The following is a 26,401-nucleotide window of genomic DNA, read 5'->3' as shown; positions in this document are numbered from 1 at the left end:
CAGCCAACTTCTCACTGCAGGAAATTCGTGACGTCTTATCAAGATAGAGTTATCACTAACAATATATGGCCTCCTAGTTCATCCAGTTTAATACCATGCGATCGTTATCTCTGGGGGAGGGGGGGGGGGTGCTGAAAGAAAAACTTCACACTGTACATGAACGTAAAACTAACATTCGCCAAAAAATTGCTGCCATTTCTCAGAAGGAATGAGCAATTTCCTAATCAGGTGTCGGAAATGCTTGAACAACGAAGGGAGGCAGTAACAGCGTCTCCTTGCTTAATATACGTGAGTAATTTACTTGTCTTTTGAAGTGTTTGTGTTATGTATGTTAGAAATAACTTACACGACAAATCATACTATAGTTGCCGCGGACTTCCTGTCACTTGCGTCGCGGGCACAGCAGCCAGTTGCATTAACGATTGTTCACCCTGTGTAACATTTCGTCTACTTTCACGTCAGGAGTCTTCTCTCTGCTAAGAGCAACATGCCGTCCTATTTGCTAGGAGCTCTTCAAACTGAGCTGGTCTGATATAGTGTACACCAGCATTTTGCTCATTAGGAGATCATCTTAAGGATTAACTACCGAAACGAGTGTAGTTGGAGAGTTGTGGGACTGTGTCTGTGAGCCGGACGCGGTGGCCGAGCGGTTCTAGGCGCTTCAGTGTGGAACCGCGCGACCGCTACTGTCGCAGGTTCGAATCCTGCCTCGGGCATGGATGTGTGTGATGTCCTTAGATTAGTTAGGTTTAAGTAGTTCTAAGTTCTAGGGGACTGATGAACTCAGATGTTAAGCCTCATAGTGCTCAGAGCCATTTGAACCATTTGACTGTGTCTGTTTTGTCCACAGGTTTTTTCAAGGCCCGGTACCTGTTCGCCGTGCTAGCAGCGGTGTCGTTCGCTATCATCTATGGGCTGAAGGTGAACCTGAGCGTGTGTATCGTGGCGATGGTCAACCAGACGTACATAATGCAGGAGCTGCAGCACCCCAACGGCTCCGTCACCTCCGGCCATGAGTGCCCGGACGACCCCGACGTTCACACCTCATCAGAGGTAAGGCATCCAGCACACACGCGCGTTAAGTCTTCCTCACACGTCACGTGTTTCTCGTCGTGGAACGCCCCGTATGCGCTCAGAAACGAGCTGGCGCGTCGCACGGAACGCTGCGCAAACAACCAACACGCTTAAAATAGCTATTATCCCCGCAGTCTAGCTTGAGAGACAGCGCGAGGCCTGCTGGGAGCGGTGAAATAGGCAGAGTCCCCAGCATCCCCTATAATGTACTGCGTGTGATCAGCCAGTGACAGGCAGCAATCATGCAGTTCATTGGACCACGTTCTATGGCATCTTCACAAAAGCGAACAAATTCACTCCTGAAAGGAGATTGCTCTTATTTACGCACTACATCGAATATAGTAGGACACACACTCATAAGCCAAGACATTATGACCATTGCCCATCGCGACGTTGATGTCCCCTGGTGGTGTTGCAGGCACGTGACGCGGTAGCGAAAGTATGTAAGCGAAGCAGACACGGACGGGGGATCACCCTAGAGAAGATATAGGCTGCAAACTTGCAAATCCATTGCGACTTTGACCAAGGGAAGATTATTATTACGCACAACCCGTGAACGAGTATCTCGAAAACGTCGAAGCTGATCGAATGTTCACGCGCTACTGTTTCCAGCATCTACGGAAAGTGATGGAAGTGAAACTACCACTAGGCGCTAAATGGTTGGACATACACAGAACATGGATCTGCTCTATAAAGTCCGATAGATGGTGGTCTGTGTCATCTCTGCCGAAAGAGCACAAGGTTTCGAAACACTCCGTTTATAGTACTTTGTTGAACGTGGAACTCCAATATGGAGCTCCGCAGCAGACCACCACCACGTGTTGACATGTTTACATCTTCAGTTACGATTGCAGTGGACACGGGACATCAGGATTCGGCCGTCGATCAATGGAAACGTGTTGGCTCTTTGGGTGAACCACGTTTTTGCTACACTAGGTCGATGGTCGTCTCCACAAACGTCGTCATCGAGGTGAGCGGCGGCTCGAAACGTGAAGTGCGCCACGGACGCAGGCTAGTTGCGAGCGGTATTTGCTATCGTAGACATTCTGCTGCGCTCGCATGGGATTTGTGGTAGTAGTCGGAAACACGCTGACAGCTGCGAACCATCTACATCCCTTCATGATTGGTGTCTTCCCCGACGGCGATGTCATCTTTCAGCAATATAGTTGTCCGTGCCCAGGAGCCAGAACCCTGCTACAGTGGTTCCAGGAGTATTACAGTGATCTCACGTTGATGTCTCGCTCACCAAATTCGCCTGATGTAAATCCTATGAAACTCATCTGTGTCGCCATCTGTCGCCATCACCGCGCACGCAGATCAGCGGCGCGTTACGTACACGAATTACGTGACCTGTGCGTAGACATCTAATGCCACATACCTCTACAGTACTACCAATGAACTATCGGATCCCTGATAGTCAGAATCAGTGGTGTATTTGGTTCCAAAGACGGACAAGCAAGCTATTAAGAAGATGGTTATAATGTTTTGGTTCATCAGTCTACTTCTATCACAATAATAAGAAAGTCCCATAATCTTTTAGAAAGCATGAAAAAATATTTGCAGAACGAAGGATGTCAAACGGTAACCTCAGAATCTATACGTTTAACCACTATATTGAAGTTGATACATGTCGTCTGCGTGTATCTGTTTGATATTACGAAGTCCAAAAGGCTTCAACCGTCGATATCAACTGACATTCAACTGTAACAAATCAAACCAAAAACGATTCTTTCTGATAAATCTTCAGCGGGCATAAAATGCTGACTTAACGACGTTATTGGAAGTACTGGATTTATCCAGTCCCACCAACTCGTGAAAAATACGGATATATTTCTTACGATTTCTAAGTAACTAGCTTATCGCCCGCTGCTTCCCTCGAGTTTGCGTAGTAATTACTTCAAAAATAATTTTAGATCTATTGAAAAATTAATGTACTACTGAACCGTTTCTTTTGCTATGCAGTTCTGACAAAATCAGTTTGTCGCCGTGACTGTTAAATAGCTTGATTTAGTTTTTTCACGCTAATTAAGGCTTCTGAAGCATGGTCTTTTCCGAATGTACTTCTGACGAAAAAGTGAGCCCGGTAGCCGGAATCCAAGGTTTTTGTTAATCAAACATTTTGTGTTCTTGTGGTGATATTTCCATAGGAACATTCGTCACCTAAGATATATTTCTTTATATCTAACTGACAAGTGAAATACCAATTTTCATGGATTCAGCTTTTTTTAATAGAACCAAATATTTTCTTAAAAGATTTCATGCGCTGTTCCACACCCTTAGAGGTTGAATTTCCAAAAAGGGAGAATTTTTTTTTCTAACAAAGATGCCAATACCGATTTCTGTAGTTGAGCTTTGAAAAGGCATTCATAATGAATAATTTCATAAAACTTTTCATCCCCTATTTCACTCCCTTAGAGGATGAGTTTCGAAAAACACTGAAACACATGGTTTTTTTTCCAACCGATAAGTCAAATACCAATTTTCATAGATCTGGTTTCAAAATTGTCTTAATAGCGACATATTTTCAAAAAATATTTCATCCTCAATTTCACCCCCTTCTTAACCGACGCCTACAGTATAAGATCAACACCCACTGCAAATTTTAAGTTTCTATCCTTTGTGGTTTCGGCTGGACGCTGATGAGTCAGTGAGTCGGGACGTTGCCTTTTGTATATAGATATTAAGGGAAAACCCATCACCATGTGTTAAGTACTTTAAAAGATATGTGTCTTCTTTTGACGAGTTGTGCACTGGACTGGGGAGGAGCAGAGGGCTCAAATGGTTCAAATGGCTCTGAGCATTATGGGACTTACCAGCGGAGGTCATCAGTCCCCGAGAACTTAGAACTACTTAAACCTAACTAACCTAAGGACGTCACACACATCCATGCCCAAGGCAGGATTCGAACCTGCGACCGTAGCGGTCACGCGGTTCCAGACTGAAGCGCCTAGAACCGCTCGGCCACTCCGGTCGGCGGAGCAGAGGGAAGTGCCCAAAATTAGGACTATTTCCCCTGAAGAGAATTTCCCGTCTCAAGACAGTGTACTCGACTGACCTCTACAGAGGTCTGGTGTAACTATTAACTTAGAGATTTCTGTCACTTTGCTGCGGAGCACTAGCGTCGCTCGCTTCAATTGTTGCTTGGCAGTCTGACACTAATTGATTTCCTGCTGAAAAAAAATTCTAAATATACCAGTTCTTCCTTAGTATTCCTGAATGTTTTTAAATAAGTCTTTTCGGCTAAATGGAAATTTTGAGTTTCGTTTTTATTGTATGACTCATTTGAACTGTCCGTTTGTTTAGATGGGTGGTAACGTGCTCACCTCCCATGTAAGCGCGCCATGGTTCGATTCCTTGCCGGATTGGAGATTTTCTCCGCTAAGGGACTGGATGTTGTGTCTTCATCATCATCAAATCGCGCAATGTGGCGTCGAATGTAATGAGACTTTCCCTTGGCGGCCGAACTTCCCTGAATAGGGGCCTCCCGGCCAACGATGCCATACGCTCATTTCATTTGAACTTTTGGTTTGGTAACGACCTGAAACAAGCGAATATCAGTCCGAAATCATACACAGTCTTTCGAATTTTTTCGGTACAGCTAGTGCCCCCAGTCACTAATCCGAGAGTCTTCTCGGAGTGAACGATTGATACTCGTTGTGCCAGATCACGGGATACACAATAGCGCAAGAGGTCAGGACAAATGATACCCACTGCTGTAAATTACTTATCGCTGAAATGTAACACAGCCGTCAAAAACTTACGTCTGTAGCTTTATGACTATTACGCACAGTATCATTTAGTCCCTGAAGTTTGCAGCGAGAAGAATCAACATATTGGCAACTCGAATTCCTTCGATGTGTACCGACTGAGAGCCAGGAAACGAGAAGTCAAAATGTGGGCAATGACTCACTTATTTAATTGTATGAAAGAAAAAACAACAATTTCAAGTCAATACCTGCTGTCGCTTATTAAAAATACAATTTTCTGGCACATAATATAGCGTAATGTTTGAAATTCGTCGATAATCCTCAGAATTCCTTATAAAAATGTACTCATGTTCAGAAAAGTAAACAGAAAACTGTGAACGACTAGAGATAGGACGTTCGTATTCACAGAACATATACATTAGTATGTTTTGCAGAAATTATTAGCATTTGAACCATGTCGGCGCGCGGGCTCAAGGACAACATCGCAATCGCGGCGCAACACCACCTGCCGGTAAAATATGCCTGCGGCTCGCGCTGTCGCTATAAACCGAAGGTAATCGATCAGTGTGACTTCAGCAGACTTGCAGGATGCCTCGCAGACATAATGCGCCAACCGTACCGTTAAATCAGTGAGTTTAAAAGGGAGCGCGTTATTGGCATAAGAGAATGTGATGCATCCAGTCAGGAAATTGCTGCTCGTGTGGGACGAAGTGTTTCGGCAGTGTAATGGATGTGCAGAATGGTTCACGGAAAGTCGTAGAACACGACGAGATGGGTCATGTCGCACCACCCTGTCCCCCCCCACCCCTCCCGAGAAGATCGATATCTCATCCGACAGGCACTGCAGGACAAATCTGCGATCTCCTCGGCTCTGGCGTGTACGGCATGGCTTTGTGCGCGTCGTCCACTTCTCCGCTTACCTTTGACGAATGTGCAGAAACATGCTGGACGCCAATGGAGTTTGGAACAACGTTACTGGGGACAGGAATGGTATCAGATAGTGTTTTCGAACGAATCCAGATTCTTTTGTTTGAAAATGATGGCCGCATTTTGGGTTGCTGCAGACAGGGGGAGCGGCATCACAGTGACTGCATTCGCACAAGACATACAGTGCTAACTCAAGGCCTTACGGTGCGGGGTGCTTTTGGGTATAACCACAAATCACAGTTGGTGTGTGTCCGGGAACTGTGACCAGAATGACCTACGTGAAAGACATACTGCGACCCTTAGCCATACCCTTTCTGCACAACACTCCCGACGCCATTTTTCAGCAAGAATTACACGGTCACATGCTGCTGCACGAACATGTGTCTTCTTGGTGTCACAGGGTGTCCACCTTTTGCCCTGGCGCGCCAGATCACCAGACTTGGCGCCAATCGAAAATTTGTGCGGTGTGAAACGACGGGTGCAGCGCTGTGGCCCAGTGCCAACCACCACAGATGAACTTTGGAACCAGGTGAATGCAGCATGGATGGCTATACCGCAGGACGTCACTCGCGCCTTATATGCGTCGATGCCATGACGCATCGAACAAGTTATGAGGGCCGATGGCGGACCCTGTGCCTACTAGGCAACACGACACATACTGAACCGAGGTGACTGAAATGCTAATCATTTCTACAGAACATACTAGTGTAAATGTCCTGTGAATGTAAACGTCCCATGTCGAAGATTTCCATATTCATTTAACATCCATGCCTGTTGGAGTTTGTTATGCGTCCTCAGGAACGGTAATTTCCAAGAATGATTGCCTATCAAAGTTGGAGGGCTGCAAACGATACATATCGAAGTTGCGATAGTAAATCGATTATGGAAGTCTCGTGGCGTGCGTTACGAGTATGTTTGAAGGTGTCAATACAGAACGACAAAAGAATAGCGTTACAGATAGGAGACGACTTACTCGTCGTCGGTGTTGTCGTCTTGTGACAGTCCGCGTGATGTATGAGCTGCAGGGACAATTCCTTTTTTCCCGTACCCAGGGTAAACTCTGCTAATATCGCGCAGGAATATCGGCAGAGTGTCGCATGCGTCGACTTTCCCTTGCAAACGCAAGTTGTGAAAGTATAGGTACTGTAACAAATACAGTTCGTCTCTCTGTCCTGGACGCCCTTCTCTTTTTATGGTTGACTTGACGGACTTCCACAGCCGTTCTATATTCTGGGTATGGACACTGGCGTCATCAGAAGAGACAAACTCGACAAAGTGGTTCACGAATTCGTGCTCGAATCCTTCAGCTTTGATAGTCTGATAAGACTGAAACCCGCCTGTGATGACTTTTGTTCCAGGCAGTATGAAATGTTTTATGAGACCCGCTAACGTCATCTTGTCTCGGGACAATACCCTCACAACGAAACACTTGCGTGACTCCCTTTGTATCCCACCAAAAACCCAAATATGATCTACTTCACTTTTAGAAGGTCTTCCTTCGTCTAGCAATATGAGACTCGTCTACTTCTACTATTTTATTCGGTCCACCAATTGGCACACTGTCATTTGTCACTGTCACGGAGCACACTTCTCGGCAAAACCCGAAGTAGTCACACACGGTATTTGCCGATAACTCAGTTTCTGATGCTGTGGATTGCAACGTATAATCTCGAATCGAGCACGACACAAGAATTACGCTCGTCTGATTCGAATCGATAATGTATAGGACTCGAACCACGTATTTTTCCTGATGCTGGTTCGCTTTCCGGAAAGTCCGCAATGAAATTGCAACGGAATCTCAGTGTCCACACTCCTCTTATGTAGTTTCACAGACTTCGCATCACCACAGTCAACACAGTCCCTCCTTTCGTCGTCCGGCAGAAGTCCTTATTTCCGGCAAAAAGTCAAACATTTGTCTATACTGGATATGCATGGAATTAGATTTTCCCATGTGAGGCAATCCGCAGAAGAAACTTGAGAAGCTGCACACATTACACTCGCTATGCAGAAAAACTGTGTCGATATCCCCATGGAATCATAAACAATTACGGCGGGAATGTAATGTACTCAAACTGAAGAAACAACGTAAATCTGATAAAAATGACGATCACTAATAATTTATCATAAAGTGCGCCACGAGACTTCCATAATCGCTTTACTATCGCATCTTCGATTGTATCGTTTGTAGCGCTCCAACTTCGATAGGCAATCATTCTTGGAAATTGCCGCAGGAACATGCAGTCGATATGACTGCTGTGCTTTGGGTGACATAGATAGGCGGGAGGCCGATGTTTGTTGATAGCTTACCTTGTGACTGGTACCGTTGCTCCGTTCTGTTACTGCATTTCACGGTTTTCCTAATATTTTGTTGATCGGGGACGGACACATTCGCGTTGCTCGCCATTCGCCTCGTCTCAGGCTGTTGCTCAGCAACGGTGTGGACTGCTACGGAGACTCCTGTATTGTTGAAAACTGCGCCACGGTAGTATGTTGTTTACTCTAAGACAATATTCGGAAAATAGTCATCACACAACTAGGAAAATTATCGAGCGATAATAGCAGAGGTGCAAAGAGGCAGCTAAAACCGGGCCAGTGTCCCCGAGGGTTTAGTGCCGCTGGAATTAAAAATAAGGAAATGAGAGGAAGAATTAAAATGGGAAGGAAAAATACAAAATTCAGTAAACTCGATCACATAGGAGAAGCGTTTGTTATGTTAAAACAATGAAAGGTTGTTTTGGAAATCATTGTGATGTAAAGATTGCGAATCGCTTAGTTCCTTTAACCATGTCAAAGATCAATCTGCATTATGGTGCGAACATCAGTTAACTGAATATGTAGAGCGAAATCGACTGCTTGTGAGCAAACGCTTTGGCCGGGGCTGTCACGGAGCATGAGTTACGAGTAACGTATATAATGCTGTGCGAAAAATAATCGAGTCACAGTTTCAATGTAGTCCTTAAAGGCCGTGTAGAGGCTGAGAGGCTAATTAATAGACACCCCTGTATTGCCGAACAGTTGTGAACTTGACAAATCGTTTGGTCAGTCTGCTGCGGTAGTAAGGTAGTTACTTTCAAGGTAACGCGAAAGACACCGAATCCAACGCGTTGGTCCGATAGATAAGGAAACATATAACACTTAAGAGATTCGACGTTCTTAAGACTCTAACAGCGTAATTCCTAAGGCTAAGAACTGTAACGTGTGAAGTGTAGCTGTATGGCTTGAACACATAATCGTATCATTTTCAGATTCAGTATAAACACCCAGAAAAAATTAGCGTAGCATCAAAGGCCTTGCTGTCTGAGAGTATGGACATTGTAGCTGTATTTGACTTCTTAGAAGCGAAACTCCCCATCGCCCCCCCCCCCCCCCCCCCCCGCCTCTCAGACCCTCAGATCAAGCATTAAAACAGGAAGAAGGTGTAATGAACTGTGAGAAAACGCAAAATAGAAACAGTGAAAGGTCGACGGACAAGAAGTACAGATAGAGCAGCAGGAAACACCAGCGGCGTTATGGTGAAGTGGTTATGGTGTTGGACTACGATACGGGCGACCTGTGTTCAAACCTCGCTCGTACGTTTGATGACAACGTGACAAGTCAACCGAAACCTCCACCGGAGAACACGTCTGGTGTGTCATGCACGGCACTGGTGACAGTACGTGTGTCATATGATAGGAATCGTTTGAATGACTGCTAAGCGAGTGAGATATGCTTCCTTGCCCGATTTTGGTGTCCGTATGAATGTGAATGTGATCACACCCAAGGAAAAGATGAAAACATAATAGTTTTTCACATAAGCTGCAACAAATGAACGCAACAGTTTCACAATCACACAGTTTCTCTGTGCTCTGTCAAAACATACGTTTTCAACGTGTTTGAAGCTGCGTTACGTTTTGGAAGTTTTGACGCTTGAATTCCTTTGTTGTAACATTGTTCACACCCGTTTAACTGTTGTTCTTATTTCTGTGTGATGTCTATGTTGTATCTCGCTTGCTCTCACTATTCGTCACATTTACTTGCGACGGTAACGTATTCTTACCACATGACTCATGTTCTATAACAATTGTATAGTGTGACAACTGCCAAGACTACAGAAAGAGAACAAACATTTCAATGACCGAATGGACAGTTCATAAGGTCGAGAAAAAAAATTATATATAAAAGTGGCACGATGGAGTCTTGAATACGGCGCGCCCGCTTGACAGTCCAACACCATCACCAATTCTCAGTTTGTTCGTTACCGTTTGTTCTACTTGTTCGGGGCGGACGTTCCATGACGCTTGTTCAAGTTCATCGTTGAACCATTAACTCAGCTTTTTATATATGGGCCAAATATCTCACGAAATAAACGTCAAACGAAAAAAACTACAAAGAACAAAACTTGTATAGCTTGTAGGGAGAAACCAGATGGCACTATGGTTGGCCCCCTAGATGGAGCTGCCATAGGTAAGATGGATATCAACTGCGTTTTTTTAAATAGAAACCCCCATTTTTTATTACATATTCGTGTAGTACGTAAAGAAATATGAATGTTTTAGTTGGACCACGTTTTTCGCTTTGTGATAGATGGCGCTGTAATAGTCACAAACATATGGCTCACAATTTTAGACGAACAGTTGGTAACATGTAGGTTTTTTAAATAAAAATACAGAACGTAGGTACGTTTGAACATTTTATTTCGGTTGTTCCAATGTGATACAAGTACCTTTGTGAACTTATCATTTCTGAGAACGCATGCTGTTACAGCGTGATTACCTGTAAATACTACATTAATGCAATAAATGCTCAAAATGATGTCCGTCAACCTCAATGCATTTGGCAATACGTGTAACGACATTCCTCTCAACAACGAGTAGTTCGCCTTCCGTAATGTTCGCTCATGCATTGACAATTCGCTGACGCATGTTGTCAGGCGTTGTCGGTGGATCACGATAACAAATATCCTTCAACTTTCCCCACAGAAAGAAATCCGGGAACATCAGATCCGGTGAACGTGCGGGCCATGGTATGGTGCTTCGACGACCAATCCACCTGTCAGGAAATATGCTATTTAATACCGCTTCAACCGCACGCGAGCTATGTGCCGGACATCCATCATGTTGGAAGTACATCGCCATTCTATCATGCAGTGCAACATCTTGTAGTAACATCGGTAGAACATTACGTAGGAAATCAGCATACATTGCACGATTTAGATTGCCATCGATAAAATGGAGGCCAATTATCCTTCCTCCCATAATGCCGCACCGCCAAGGTCGCTGATGTTCCACTTGTCGCAGCCATCGTGGATTTTCCGTTGTCCAATAGTGCATAATATGCACGTTTACGTTACCACTGTTGGTGAATGACGCTTCGTCGCGCAATCGCTATATCTCTTCATTTATACCAGATGTAAACAGCTTCAGTTTGATATTTATACTTATCCTTCACTGTACAAAAAGCCACTCCGTGACTAATAGTCGAAAACTTGTAAAAACAAGACTAAAGCTGACAGTTCAAGCACGTTTCAAAGAGGTTGTGTTTACATGGGACCGAAAATCGATTGTGGAATGGGGCAACTGGTAACCAGAAGCAGATTTCCAGAATCGATGTAGAAGTTTTAGGTGACCACTCAGAAGCGGTATTGGAAAATCGGCGTGCAAAGTTTGGTTTTGGGAGACAGTTCAAAAATGTGTGTGAATTCCTAAGGGATGAAACTGCTGAGGTCGTCGGTCCCTAGACTTACTCACTGGTTAAACTGACTTATGCTAAGAACAACATACACACCCTTGGCCGAGGGAGGAGTCGGACCTCCGGCGGGAGGAGTCGCACAATCCGTGACATGACGCCTCAAACCGCACGGCCATTCCGCGCGGCTGAAAGACACTCAACATGTGTCAAGTTGCGCAGGCCTTTAGTTGTAAAGCTGTTTCATCAAAACAACAGCAATAGTGGTGCTATTCTTCGCGAGGATCGACGTACTGCAGGAGTACGGAGAAGTCTTCTTTTCGATCTGAGGGTGAAGAACGTGATTCGGAAGTTCCAGTTAACTAGTGATTTGGGAACTGAGCGGCCATCAAGATCACCGGATTTGAACCCGTGTGAATTCTGCTTGTGGGGTTACCTAAAGGACAGGGTTTACCAGTGGGGCATTGACACACGTTGGAGGTCGAAGATGAGCTTAGCGAGGGAGGCAGCCAACATCTTCCCCCCCCCCCCCCCACCCCACCCAAGATGTTTCGGGCAGCAGTAGAGCAGTCTGTAGCGCGGCTCGAGGTTAAGTGGGGTGTAGATTATCGTCTCACTGAGCAACGTTTGTAACTTTGGACGTAAACGTGGTACGCAATTATAAAATGTGTTTTTTTGTTCAATGGTTTATTCATTATTTCTCCTCCACGTGTCTGTCGAAAAGTTACCACGAAGATTTTATTATCCTACGAGCAATCGTTTTTCCTGGGAGCCCTCTCAAGTAGCGACAGTTTAATTATAGCCACACTGTACGTGTGAGGATCTTTTCTTCCTCTCTGTAAGGGCAAGTTCGTGTAAAATGGTCGGAAACTGTGCCCTGTAACGAGGAACTTCCGGTCTACAGCTACGAAATATTTTCGGACTATCAGATTTTGGAAAGGTGTCCTAATATTTTGAACATCTCTCACAAAATCTGCGATATTTCCGCTTACGTTTAAATGGAAATGTTATGAAAAATAGGAATTATTTTTCGAAACATTTCAGTTTTGACTAGATGCTACACAGCTACTCAAATATTTAACGTATGTCTGCAACTCTTTGGCTGCGAGGATCATGAGAAACTTTTTTTTCTTTATTACGAGTTGCAGTTACAACTTCGTTCCACTCACACCATTAGGTAGTAATTTTCCGGTAACAGGACCATTTATCGTTGATAAATAACGCCAGTGGGCATTGCTTACATCCCGTCAGTGCTACGTCCATGCCTCGCCGACGCCAGGCCTCCGGGCCACGCCACTTCTGCGTGGATTGTAGTTAAATAAAGCCTTACGAAAAAACAGTTCGGTTTACATTTAGTTAAAATGTACCTTCGGTTGTTCGTGCAGTACTTGTTATGTGCAATGATTGAAGGAAGAACACCTGTTTCATGTATGGATAAGTCGGGAGAAAATTATTAAAATTATATTTCTGTTCACGGAAAATCTTACAATAAAATAGACTTCTTAAAGTTTTTATTGCTCATTTCACTTATGACTCAAGTGGAAGGAGAGCGGTCTGGGTATTGATGTAGTGTTATGTGTGGAAATGTGAGGCGATAGGGTGGTGGGGAAGACTGGCTGCGAACGACTAAGTGTGGGCGACGGTTTGTTGAGAATGAAGTGGTGTAGCATGTAGGCGTGTAGGGGCGGGGGCATGACGGGGTCACAATTTATGTGCTTTCCACGGTGTCTCCATAACTGTACTTGGACCCCTGCCACCGTGTCTGTAGGCGACATGGTGAAAGGACACAGGGGACAGTCATTCTCGAGATGCAAGCCTCTCCAACTCCTCTAATGTTGTTGTGGCGAGCTATTGAATATGACATCACATCGGGACTAATTTGATAACTGTCGAAGAGGGGCTTAGTGCTCGCATGTGAGCTTTGCGGTAGGAAAGGCGAATGGTCGACTTCGGTTTATGGGAGAATTCTAGGAAAATGTCGTTCATCTGTAAAGGAGGCCGCATATAAGACGCTAGTGCGACCTATTCTTGAGTACGCTGCTCTAGTGTTTAGGATCCGTACCAGCTCAGATGAAAGGAAGACATCGAAGCAATTCAGAGGGGGCTGCTAAATTTGTTACTGTTAGGTTCGAGCAACACGCAAGTATTACTGAGATGCTTTGGGAATTCTAATCGGAATCCCTGGAGGGAAGGCGACATTCTTTTCGAGGAACACTATTGAGAAATTTTAGAGAACCGGCATTTGGAGCTGACTACAGAACGATTCTGTTGCCTTCAACGTTAATTTCACTTAAGACCACGAAGATAAAATAGTAGAAATTAGGGCTCACACGGAGGCATATAGCCAGTCGTTTATCGCTCGTTCTGTTTGCGAGTGGAACAAGAAAGAACAACCTTGCTGTTATACTCTTCATAACCGGTGTATCAAGTGGTATATTCCAGTAGGATAATGCAAGAGCTCACCAGAAACACTTCAAGGAACTTCCGGATTCTGGCGTGGCCCGCTCAGTCCCCTGATGTGTCATCCATAGAGTGTATCTGAGATCCAGTGACATGAGTCTCCAGTCAGACTGTCGGAGGATTTTGCTTCCATGAAAGAGGTAATTCGTTAACGAATGGGACACGGATGCATCAATGTTGAACATATCAAAGCGGAATATTCGGCAATACAAAGTACGCAAAAGTGCTTTTGTGATTAATATTCTCTACTTCCAGATGAAGGAGCAGTAGGAATTAGTCTGATCACGCAATCTCTAGTGGTGTTGTAGTTTGAACTGCCAGTGACGTGCGGGGGGCCAGACGTAGGAATCCAAGAGATGTGCAGCACGTGCCAAGCGTCCCCCTATAGGTCCACTACTGTGCACCCCACTTGCCGTCCACACAGAGGTTGACCCCTCACCTGTGGTCGAGAGGGAGATCATTCCAAGGTGTGAAAGACTTTCCGGGAAGCTGATCGAAAGGCCTTGGTTTGTCCGGTAAAAAGTTTCCAGACGCTACCTGTGGCTGATAAAGATCCTGAGCAGATTCAGTCACTTGTCCTGTTTCAGAGGAAGCTCCTCAGCGTGTGTGGACATTCGCAAAGGGTGGGATTATTTGTAGTTGTGAGCTCCTGTGCTAGGCACGTAATGGAGCTTGTGATGTTACAAAATAAAAGTGATGTTGTTATTCAATGGAAAGTTGGAAATTGAGATTTAACTAACTGTTTTATCAATCACAATTGGCGTAAGAATCATGGATTGACCATTGTCATAAAATATTGCATTATGAGATGTGAATAGTTTTTACTTGCAGTTTCGCGTGGCTTGAGGCAGTCACAACTAGCGTGCTATTGATTAAGAAGTTGCGTTATCGTCTTTCTAATTACTTCATGATCGTAGATACGATCATACCCGGTTGTGAAGTTATTGTTACGACAAAACAATTTCCTAAGGGACCAGAAAGTTCTTAAGGGCGCAAAAACAACTGTAACATCACACAAAAGGGAAATTCAATATTAAAGCTGATGCAAGAAGACGATAAAACAGTTTTCTTTTTATCAATGTAACACGCACATTGGACTGCTGATCTTGGAGTCTGTAATATTAGCAAAATGCATAATTAAAATGAAAATAATACTGAGGAGATAATAGAAATGAGCACTGCTAAATGATTCAGTATTCCCAGAACAAATATTTATTATAACTAAAAACATATATCGTACCTTAAGCTTAATACTACAATGACGGTAGATTTTTATGTCCATATCCTGTCCATTGAGCGCTCTTTTATATAGCCATTGTCTTCTTTGAGTCGCTCGTGCGTCGTCACGGTAAGTTATAACAGTTCTTTACACTTCACTCAAACTTAGACATAACACGTTTATATACATTTAGTAAAAATTAGATCAGACTACCACAAATCTGCGTCCGTCTTATTCGAGAAAAACAGTACAAGTCTTTTTAGCGCTCAAGGCTTCATTTGTTCTCCAGCGCACAAAATAGTGAAGGATCGCATATCCATCCGTATTTTTCTGTTTATATTGCCGCCCAAAGACGACGAATTACATTATTTAGAAAATTCCACCGTCGCCATGCGACGCTTCATTATACATTAATCATCATTTATAAACAAGTATTTGCCTTCTGGCTGAAAGTATTAACTACTCGTATTTGCTGTCAAAAATAGCGAATATCACAAGCTCCTTAGGAATATGGGTGCCAAGAAGGGAAAGAAAGCCAGTGTGCGCTCTGTGTGGATACTGGGAGGATGTAGTCATCTCAGATGTGAAACGGGTCCGTCTGGGTGCCATGAGGAGCACAGCGTGCAGCCAGCTGCAAATGGTGGCTCGTGTGGGCACTAATGGTATGTGTCACTTTGGATCGAAAAGGATTCTCTCTGGTTTCTGGCGGTTAGCTGCAGTGGTAAAGACTGTCAGTCTTGCTCCTGAGATGAAGGCAGAGCTCACCATCTGCAGCGTCATCTGCAGGACCAATTGCGGACGTTTGGTACAGAGCCGATTGGAAGGTCTGAATCAGAGGCTGAGACGGTTGTGCGACCGTGTAGTCTGCAGATTTCTTGACGCGCGCTATAGGGTGGCGGGATATCGTGTTCCGCTTAACAGGTCAGGGATCCTTTGCACACAGCAGGCGGCTATTCGGGCAGAAGGGGCTGTGTGGAGTAGACTGAACGGTTTTTTTAGGCTGAAGGATCTCAGGAAAGAATGAAAGGGGCTTCAGTCTCATAGAGTGCACGCCAAACTCAGGTCGTGGGTAGACTTGGGAACCATAGGTATTACAATAGTAAATTGTAGCTTTGTGGGAAGAACCAGAGCTCCAAGTGCTAAGAGAAAGTACTGATGATCAAATCGTTATAGGTACTGAAAGATGGCTGAACCCGGAGATAAAGTTGAGCCGAAGTTATGACAAAGGACCCAACGGTGTTTAGAACGGATAGATTTAATCAATTGGTGGTGGCTTGTTTGTTGCTGTTAGATGTAGCTTATCCTATAACGAAGTTGAAGCACGTAGTTCCTGTGAGTTAGTGTGGATGAAGGCTATACTTGACAACCAAAATAAATTAATAATTTGTTCCTTTTACCGACCCACTGACTCAAATGATGCTGTTGTTGGAAGGTTGAAAGAAAATTTGAGTCTCATTTAAAATAAATACCCCATTCATACAATTGTAGTTGATGGTGACTTCAATGTACCCTCCATATCTTGCTGAAAATATATTTTTAAAATTGTTGGTGGGCATAAAATGCCTGCGAAATCGTACTGAACGCTTTCTCAGAAAATTATTTTGAACAGTTAGTTCAGGAGCCACTCGAAGTGCAAATGGTTGAAAAATATAACTGACAACTTAACAACAAATAATCCTGAGCAAATGGGGAGCATCATGACGGATGCAGAGATTAGCGATGACAAGGTCGTTGTAGCGAACATGAACACAGTAAAATTCAAAACCACCAAAAATAAACGCAAAATATACTTATTAAGAAAACAGATAAAAATTCGCTTGACGCTTTCCTAAGTGTTAGTCTCCATTCCTTCTGAATTAACAGTGTAAGCGTAGACCAGATGTGGCTTAAATTGAAAGAAAGAGCATCGTTAGTAATTGAGCGATTTATACCAAGTAAATTAATAAGCGACGGTACTGATCCCCTATAGCACAGAAAACAGGTCAGAACAGTGTTGCAGAAGCAACAAAACGAAGAAAGCATACCAAATTTAAAATGACCGCGAATCTCCAACATTAGCGAAGCTCGCAACTCGAAATTTAGCGCTGACTTCAATGCGAGATGCTGTTAGTAGTTTCCACAACGAAACTGTCTCGAAATGTCAGAACGTCCAAAGAGATTCTGGTCGTATGTAAAGTACACCTGCTGCAAGACAAAATCATAATCTTCACTGCGCAATAGTGGTGGTTATGTTACCGATGAAAGAGCAACTAAAGCGAAGTTACTAAATACAGTTTTCCGAAATTCCTTCGCCAGAGAAGACGAAGTAAACATTCCAGAATTCGTATCAAGAGCTAATTCCAACATGAGTAACTTATAAGTAGATATCCTCGGAGTAGTGAAGCAATTCAAGTCACTTGATAAAGGCAAGACTCGCTCGACAAAAGATTCGTACCTAAAGACTGGGAAGTTGCGCTGGTCACACGAATACTCAATAAAAGAATACATGTGGGAGGAATCTGATGAATTACAGTCCCATACCACTGACGTTGATTTGCTGTAGGATTTTGGAATACATACTGTGTTTGAACATTATGAATTACCTCGGAGGTAATGGTCTGTTGACACATACTCAGGACTGGTTTAGAAAATATCATTCTTGTGAAACACAGCTAGTTCTTTATTCTCATGAAATAATGAATGCTATCGCCAGGGATTTCTAATAGATGTCATTTCTAGATTTCCAGAAGGCTTTTGACATCGTTCCTCACAAGCGCTTCTAATCATATTGTGTGTGTATGGAATATCGTTTAAGTTGTGCGACTGGATTCTTGATTTCCTGTCAGAAAGATCACAGTTTGTAGTAATTGAGTAAAACAGAAGTGATATTTGGCGTTTACCAAGGAAGTATTATAGGCCCTTTGCTGTTCCTAATCTATATAAATGATTTAGGAGACAATCTGAGCAGCTATCTTAGATTGATTGCAAATGGTGCTGTTATTTACCATCTGATAAAGTCATCAGATGATCAAAACTAATTGCAAATTGGTTTAGATAAGGTATCTGTATGGTGCAGAAAGTGACGGTTGACTCTAAATAATGAAAAGTGTGAGATCATACAAATGATTACTAAAAGGAATCCGTTAAATTTCGGTTACAAGTTAAATCACATAAATTTGAAGGCTGGCATTTGAAATAAATGTAACTACGGACAACTTAAATTGGAACGATCACATAGATAATATTGTGGGGAAAACGAATCAAACGTTACGTTTTATTTCCAGAACACTTAGAAGATGCAGCAAATCCATGACAGAGACTGCCTACACTACACTTGTCCGTCCTCTGCTAGAGTATTGCTGTGCGGTATGGGATCCATACTAGAAAGGATTGATGGAGAACATCGAAAAGTTCATAGAAGGGCAGCTCGTTCTGTATTAGCGCGAAATAGGGGAGCGAGTGTCACGGATATAATACGCGAGGTGGGGTGGCAATCATTAAAACAAAAGCGCTTTTCTTTGTGGCGAGAACTTTTCACGAAATTTTAGCCTCTAATTTTCTATTTCGAACGCGAAAATACTTTTTGATGCCCTTCTACAAGGGAGAAATGATCATCTAATAAATTAAGAGAAATAAGATCTCGCACGGAAAGATATAAGTTCGTTTTTCCTGCGCGCTGTTCGAGAGTGTAGGGGTAGAGAAATAATACTAAAGGGTTTGGATGAACCCTCTGCCAGGTATTTAAGTGTAAATTGTAGAGTAGTCATGCATATGTGGATGTTCTACATACTGGCACAAGTAGTTCCACTTGAACTACTAGAAAGCTTTTGTCGGCTAGATGCATTGGTTTGCCATACCTTATTCGTTGGATGAAAACTGCCATGGTGCTGTCTCAACATGACTGTGACATTGAAATTTTGTAGTCGAGATAAGAGATGGATGTGTGGCAAGGGGGTTAATGGGAACTGATCCTTTTTTATCCTGATAGGGCACCATGAAATACATGAGATGAGATGTTGAAAATGCCGTGAAGTGTCGCTTAACACAGGCCATACATTGCCACTAGATTAACCTCAAAAGTTTTAGAGAAAGCATATTTTAAAATTTTGGAGAATTCTTTTACGTTACCATCAAATAAATTTAATGTGATATGTATCAGTAAACGCATGTAATGTTGTTACAATCACTGGTTCGCTTTGTCTTGCAACAACAGAAAGCGCTTAATCTACAGTAGATCTACCGAAATAGAAGTAGGAAGCAAGTAAAAATTTCAGTGAAGGTCAGACGTCAAGTGAGTGCTGATTTTTTAAACGTTTCATTACAAAAATTGGTTGAGAGGCAATTCCTACCAGCTTAGAGTTAACAAGAAAAAATGATGAACCACATCGTATCAACAAAAGAATTTTACTTGCAACACACCTCCTGTAAATCATATCTATTTTGAAAGCCTTCAAGTTAATAATGAAGAACATGAAAATCCAAAGTTTATTTATTAGTGTTGTGGCTACACGTAACAAAAAAGTCAATAGTTTTTTCCTGAGTGTTTTACACATGTTGAACTGTAGTTTACTTATGTGAGTAGTTTTGAGTACCTACTTTTCTAGTGCAAAAGAAAACGGACACAAAAGTTCGGGAACACTTGTATTTGAGTAAATAAAGAATATTGGTTGTTAAAGTTACAGAAAAAATACATTTATTAAAATAAAGTATTATTTATTTTATTGAGTTATTTTGTTGAGAAATGTATTATTTATCGCTTTTAGCAATATTTAATCAGTAATTGTCACTATGAAACAGTTTTACCGCATCTCTGCAGTGTTAAGATGAATAAATAATTCGTTTTTATCAAGTTGAGAGACACTTCGTGTCTTTCGTTTTGTAAGTATGCAGGGGTACTCACTTTAAGAAAGTTCCCTTTATCCATGATTCACTATTACAAAAAGCTATAAAACCGAATAATCGAACTTTATTGCACTCAATCCATCTCATACAAAAAAATTGAAACACGCAACACGAGGCTTTGCGACGGTGCAGTAATGCCACAACTGTTACATCCCTGAGGTTGGCAGCAGTCATCTCGTTAGGACACGAAGTGTTGCTGCTAGTGCCGATATATAATAGCAGCACTGTGGAGGGCGTTGGTTAATTTTTCGAGAAATAAATAATCCACAGAGAGAACTTTACTTACTGTACACAGTTTAGTAAACTCTTATACTGTACTTAACAGTGGCAAGGAATATGAATTTAACCGGTTCTCACTTTTCTGAATTGAAACTTTTTGACACTGACAATACTGACATTTTAAATTATGTTGCTGTACTCAGTTCACGGTTCAGTTACTCAGCCGATCCATTATACGCAAAATTAACATAAGCTTTTGTGGTCTTTCAGCGATTTACGTAAAATGATTCGTTGAAGAAATCAGTCTGTGTAAAATAAAGTATTTTCACGTACCTTATTGTTATCATAAAATATAGAGAACATTTGCCCGAAATAACGTGCAGTACTTTATGTATAAAGTACGGGTCGTGACCCTAGATACTAATAGACAGTTTTTTAGAACGTCAGAATTTTGTTACCCATATGAAAGATTACGTGGGTAAAAAAGTAGTGTAATAATTCATAAAAAAAACAAGTGCGCGTGACGTATTATGTTCGTGTGTCGCTTTTCGGGGAGTTGAGCCGCCGGGTGCAGTCCTTTTATCTGACGCCTCTTAGGCGACTTGCGCGTCGGTAATGATGAAGACAACACAACACTCAGTCCTCACGCGGAGAAAATCTCTGACCCGGCCGGGAATCTAACTCGGGCTCTTCGCATGGCATTCAGCCACACTGACTACACCGACCCTTCAAAATTACCAAGAAACTGAGGCAACGATGTTTTCAGTGGAGTGAGTTAAGGTTGTTATATTTACAGTGAATCGTTTCACAAACGCGAAGGGAGCTGCGCAGAATGTGATTTCTGACAGCACAGTCTGTTGGCCAGCGCAGGCCAGTACTCTGTCTCCAGTGATCGGAATGTTGAAGGAAGTCACCCTTCCTATGGTAAGTTTCGGGATCACAAGAAGAATGAGGTAGATAAACGAATGGAAAGCTTAGATGTATGCTACCTATATTGAGGACGCTGAAGTAGCAGATGTGTAGATACGAAAAGACTTGCTAAAGATGGAAATCATCATCGAACCTGATGAAAGATTAATGAGTACATTTTTAAGACGGAGAATGCTTCATAGCTTAATCTTTTAAATAATATCGCTGTAACGTGAAGTTTTTGTCGCTAGTGTGGAAATCATTGTGACAGTGAGTGCATGACAGGTTTAACCTCTCAGTTGGAGAGGCACTGGGAAGTATTTCCTGCTGCAGCATTTAAAAATAATTAATGTCTCTAAAGAGTATTGCATTTACAGGTAGGAATTCAGCAGGAAAGGAAGCTATGCTGTCAACTGATACAGGCTTGGCACAAAGGCGTTGCACATAGGGCAGGGCAAACGATATTCGCCTTAGAACGAACTCGCCAGAACAAGAAGCTGTACCGCAATATCAAATTTGACAGCTTCGTCAAATGGTATCAAATCCTGCCACAGCACAAACTCCATTGTATATGCAATAACGGTTTTCATCCAGTATGAGTAGATATAAACATTTATGGCGATTTTTAAGTAAAACTAGCAATCTTCTCCTTAAAAATAATTCTTCACACTGTTCAAGTTCAGTATTTCGTTTTTTTTTTATTAGAGACTATAAGGTTTTATCAAGTGGGTTGCGAACGATCATTTGGAACTCAGTTAATACACTCCTGTTAGAATAGTTGGTAAAAAAGTTACCGTCTTTTAATCAGCTTGAAAACGATGTGGTTGTATTCGGAGGAAACAAGGAAGAAAATTAATTGCGAATGAAATGCTTAATAAACGAATATTTCCTATTAAACTGAATGTAACTGCGATCGCGTGAGTAAAATACAGCACCAAGACCCCTCGTGGTGATAGTAGCGACTAGATCCTGGGACGAGCGAAAGCTAGAGAGTTAAACTGAATCGCGATTGCGATCTTTTGTTTACGTATTAGCTGCTGTTTTTACGTATGACCTGCACCATAGAAGATATTCCGCTACATGTTTCGCTAGTATTTTGTTATTACAATTAATAGCACTTTAATAATGCGAAGACACGTCATGGAGATAGTACCGAAAGTCGCTAGACAGCAGGATAATCGAAAGCTCGAGCAGTACTCGAGAATTCTCGAGTCGTGATCGAACACACGTCTTTTTGCAAAGGCCGGATGCGTTTGTTTGTGTTTACAGAATGCGCGGGCCATTGGATGGCGGGCGAATGGGTGTCACGGGCTTGCCAAGCTGTTCCGCGCATGTGGCGAACTGGCACGCATCCCGCCTCCCAAGCGAACCAGCGGGTTAGCACTGTCGTTCAGATACTGAAGCGACAGTCTCTTTCAATAGTTTCTTTCCGAGGTAGATCTACCTGTTTTACATTTCCACGTTGCTCATTGAAAGCACTTAACAGCACAGAATCACCCAGACCACCACAAAAAAGCTTTAAATGGTACTCGACATTTCCCTAGATCGCTTCAGGCACCTGCCGGGATGGTTCCTTTGAAAGGTGACGACCAACTTCCTTCCCCATCATTCCCTAATCCAATGGAATCGATGAGCTCGCTGTTTGGTCCACTACCCCTAATAAACCAACCAACCAAGGTACTCGACTGCATGTTACCCCAAAGTGGTTTGGCATTGGTTCCGTCGATATACCCGCAGCATAAAACAGTCTTTCAATATCTGTCAGAAAATTTTGGACGATTTCCCACGAGAAGCTTCACTGACACGCAGCTATTCCTGGTCTTTCGCTAGCCTTAATTCGTTCGCGGATATGTAGAAAGCGAGGAAGCTTACTGCTCGACGTCCCATCTGCGACGCCCGATTACAGGCGGAGCACATACTGTGTGAGACAAGGACGTGGAAGACAACAGACTGGATCTCACGAAACCCAAAATCTGTGTGGCTAGACGGTGAAATTAACCTAACTCCTCATGCATATGAATCCAGAGTCTTAACCAAAGTATCATCTCGCTCGATCAGTGTTATGTAGTTCGGGAAAAATTCCAGTGCTTTAAAATTTACTTTTTATTGATTTTTGAGGCATTGATGAAACGATACCAAATCATTAACCACCGAACTGGTCCCTCCATTAAGGGAAACAGGCTGATACGGCTGATATCTTACGTCACTTAAACAAATCGCGAAATTCTTCGAGTTGGTGCTCAGTTTGACCTATTCTTTCAGTGCTTGATATTATTCATGATGCATGCGAGACTGTGATTGTTAAACTCAAGGTTCAAAATGTGGTTATTAAACTGAATGTCCAAATGTAGGCTCTACCACCATACAGAATGCGAAATCACTGGAATCGAAGCGTTTCCAATTACCAAACCCTCATCATCAGAGCTACACTACAAGAATCTGATAAAAGCGATAAAAATACTAAAAATTTGTGATCATTTCCCGTGTAACCGTTTCTTTCCTAAAATGTGCTTCAGCACAATTGTTCTGCCCATTCAGTAAAATACACGTCCTCACGGAAAAGTAAACCACCCAGAAGACATAGTCGGATGTCAGTGTAACATATACGTATCGTAGACACCATCGACGGGTATGTAAATGATTAGCGTTGCAATTCTCTGTGACGGGTTGGACTGCCACCAGAGTGACGTAATTATTCTTGGTGATTAGTGTTGTTACCAGGCCTGGTAGGGCATATAAGGAACGTCAATAGCATCATATGTTGAGGGATCACTGTGAAGGACACGGAGATGCCGCGTGGTCGTGTGAGACTGCGTTATCAGTATCTGACGGAATGTGAGAAAGGCCTCATTTTGGGGTCTCCATTTGGCTGACTAGGCGAAACATGCAGTATCCATATTTGTGGCGTATTCGCATCTGACAGTGGTCCGATGTTGGACTTATTCATTGTCAAAGTTCCAGTCGACCACATCCGACGACCACGCGTGAGGATGACTGTATTATGCACCAAATGTACCGTAACCCCTTCACGTCTGCGCTGCCACTAGAGAACAAGTATTGGACTCCTTGCAATATTCTGTGTCATCCCATACCATTGTTCAGAAACCTTTTTTTTCACATTATAAATATATAGATAGTTGTGTACTGTTCGTGACTGTAACTTGTAGTTTAGGCTCTGAGCACTATGGAACTTAACTTCTGAGGTCATTAGTCCCCTGGAACTTAGAACTACTTAAACCTAACTAACCTAAGGACATCACACACATCCGTGCCCGAGGCAGGATTCGAGAATCTGTGACCGTAGCGGTCGCGCGGTTCCAGACTGCAGCGCCTAGAACCGCTCGGCCACCCCGGCCGCCTGTAGTTTAGGGATTATTAATTAATAAGTATTTTAATAACTATTGTTCATAATTATAGGTACTGTTAATACTTATTAGTTAATAATCCCTAACCATTTTTTGCTTGCTATAGTTATTCATAATCCACGACCTAATTTCTTAAGGTGGATCTTATGCCGTCGTAGCCACTGTGTTATGCTCTCGTAGCCACCGTGTCTGGCTGAATGAACTAGCTCATTAGTAACGCACTAACACTTTCAGCCACACACACCATTGCCCGTATCCCACCAATAGGATGCAGGCCATACATATTATTATTGTTATTCTTTTGTTTTCTTTTCTATTTTTTTTCTACAGTGTTGTATACTTTTGAAAACATATATACAATTAAAGAAGCAAGAAATTATAGAAAATGAATGAGATAAATTTCAAGAAGCAAAAGATAGATGATAAGAGATATAGTTTATAATGAGAAATGTTAGAATCACCTCCTTAATATTATTTACAGTTTTCGTTAAGAACGGACATAGATGGTAATTTAATTCTTACAATTTTAAGTGACAGTAGAGCTACAATAGCCAGTCACTTTTAATTTAATTATGTGCAATTGCAAATAATTGTAAGAAGCGATCAAAAACTTTCCGATTGAAGGCGTTGCTGCAGCGTATATGCGACGTAGTGCGATTCCGATGTCGGTTTATAAGCACCGACGTGTGGGCAAGAGATTAATGTGGCATTCGTGTCTTTCCGATGCTCTTGTGGTAAGTGCGTAAACGTGAGCTATGGCGACGTTTTTGCCAAATTCGTTCAAAAACGACCAACGTGCAGTTACTCTTCTCTTGGCTGCCGAAGGACAAACACCGGTAGACATCCATCGGAAAATGAAGAGTGTGTATGGGGCAGCTTGTCTGTCGAAAACAATGACTGCGACAAGAGGTGCTCAGGCTTCATGACAACGCACGCCTCCATATCGAAAAAATGTCGATACGCAGAAGTTACGCCAACTCAAGTGGGGAAAAACCCGTCGTAAAGTCCTGATCTCTCCCCTTGCTGCTATGACGCCTTCGGTACCTTGAAAAAGGCCTTCGAGGGTCGACGGTCCCTGTCGGAAGAGAAAGTGTAGCAGGCATATACAGACTTCTTCACGGAGCGGAATAGGGTGTTTTATCAAACGGGTATCTGTTTTATCAAACTGGTGCGTCGGCAGGTTGACTGCCTCAATGCTCACAGCGATATGGTCTGATCGGCATGCCCATTCTGGACTGCGTGGCCTTCGAACGGAAACTTTTTGATCGCCCCTTATAATAATTTCTCAATTACGATCGATATCTTGATATAAAAATGTCTTCGCTGCTGTGAAACACATCTCTTCTGCTGAACAAGTGTCCATAGCTCTTAAGATATGCGTTTTGGAGCCCACTTTTACTATGCATTTTTTTTCTTGTTGTGTCCGTACTACCTCTTCCCAAGATATAGAAATCAAAGGACTTGCAGTGGAATATATTTGTTTCACAGTATCGAAGATGAACAAGTGCTGATAGCTCTTTAGATGTTCATTTAGAGACCATGTTTACGGACCTTTTTTCTTCGAATAATCGTTCCTGTCATATCCCTGAATACTCCCGTTTCTCCTCTGGCACCCTGTGCTACTGGGCTCAAATTGCGTAAATATACAGCTTTTTAGTGACTTCTATGACAATTCCAAATCACTTTCACTTGCTATAGTAATAATACTTATAGGCAGATGCATTTACTCTATTGTTTAATGGTATTTTGTTTTTGTTTTAGGGACAGATAGACGAGGTAACGTAGCGTTGGTTACAGTTTATGGTAACTATACATCTACAATAGTCAGTCTATTTTAAGACCTAATTATACTGAGTAATTTTGAATTACAAGTTATGTTATAATATTAAAACTTCCATATTAAAATTAATGATTTAATTTAAAACATCCAGCCTATAATCGACGTTTTAGTGTAAATTATTGTTGAGCTCAGATTA

At 42.5% G+C, this 26,401-nt stretch overlaps 1 protein-coding gene across 1 annotated transcript in view; it reads left to right on the top strand.

Annotated features, from left to right (window-relative positions):
- Positions 1-26,401, top strand: part of LOC126162722 (sialin) — a 291,443-nt gene that overhangs the window by 68,514 nt on the left and 196,528 nt on the right. Inside the window, exons 2-3 of the mRNA XM_049919384.1 lie at positions 851-1,053; positions 26,187-26,201. Of these exons, the coding sequence (XP_049775341.1) occupies positions 851-1,053; positions 26,187-26,201 (218 nt within the window). The remainder of the gene's footprint in view (positions 1-850; positions 1,054-26,186; positions 26,202-26,401) is intronic.

This window comes from Schistocerca cancellata, chromosome 2 (genome assembly GCF_023864275.1).
Source record: "Schistocerca cancellata isolate TAMUIC-IGC-003103 chromosome 2, iqSchCanc2.1, whole genome shotgun sequence".
In the NCBI taxonomy this organism is placed as follows: domain Eukaryota; kingdom Metazoa; phylum Arthropoda; class Insecta; order Orthoptera; family Acrididae; genus Schistocerca; species Schistocerca cancellata.
This window is presented reverse-complemented; position numbering and strand designations above follow the sequence as displayed.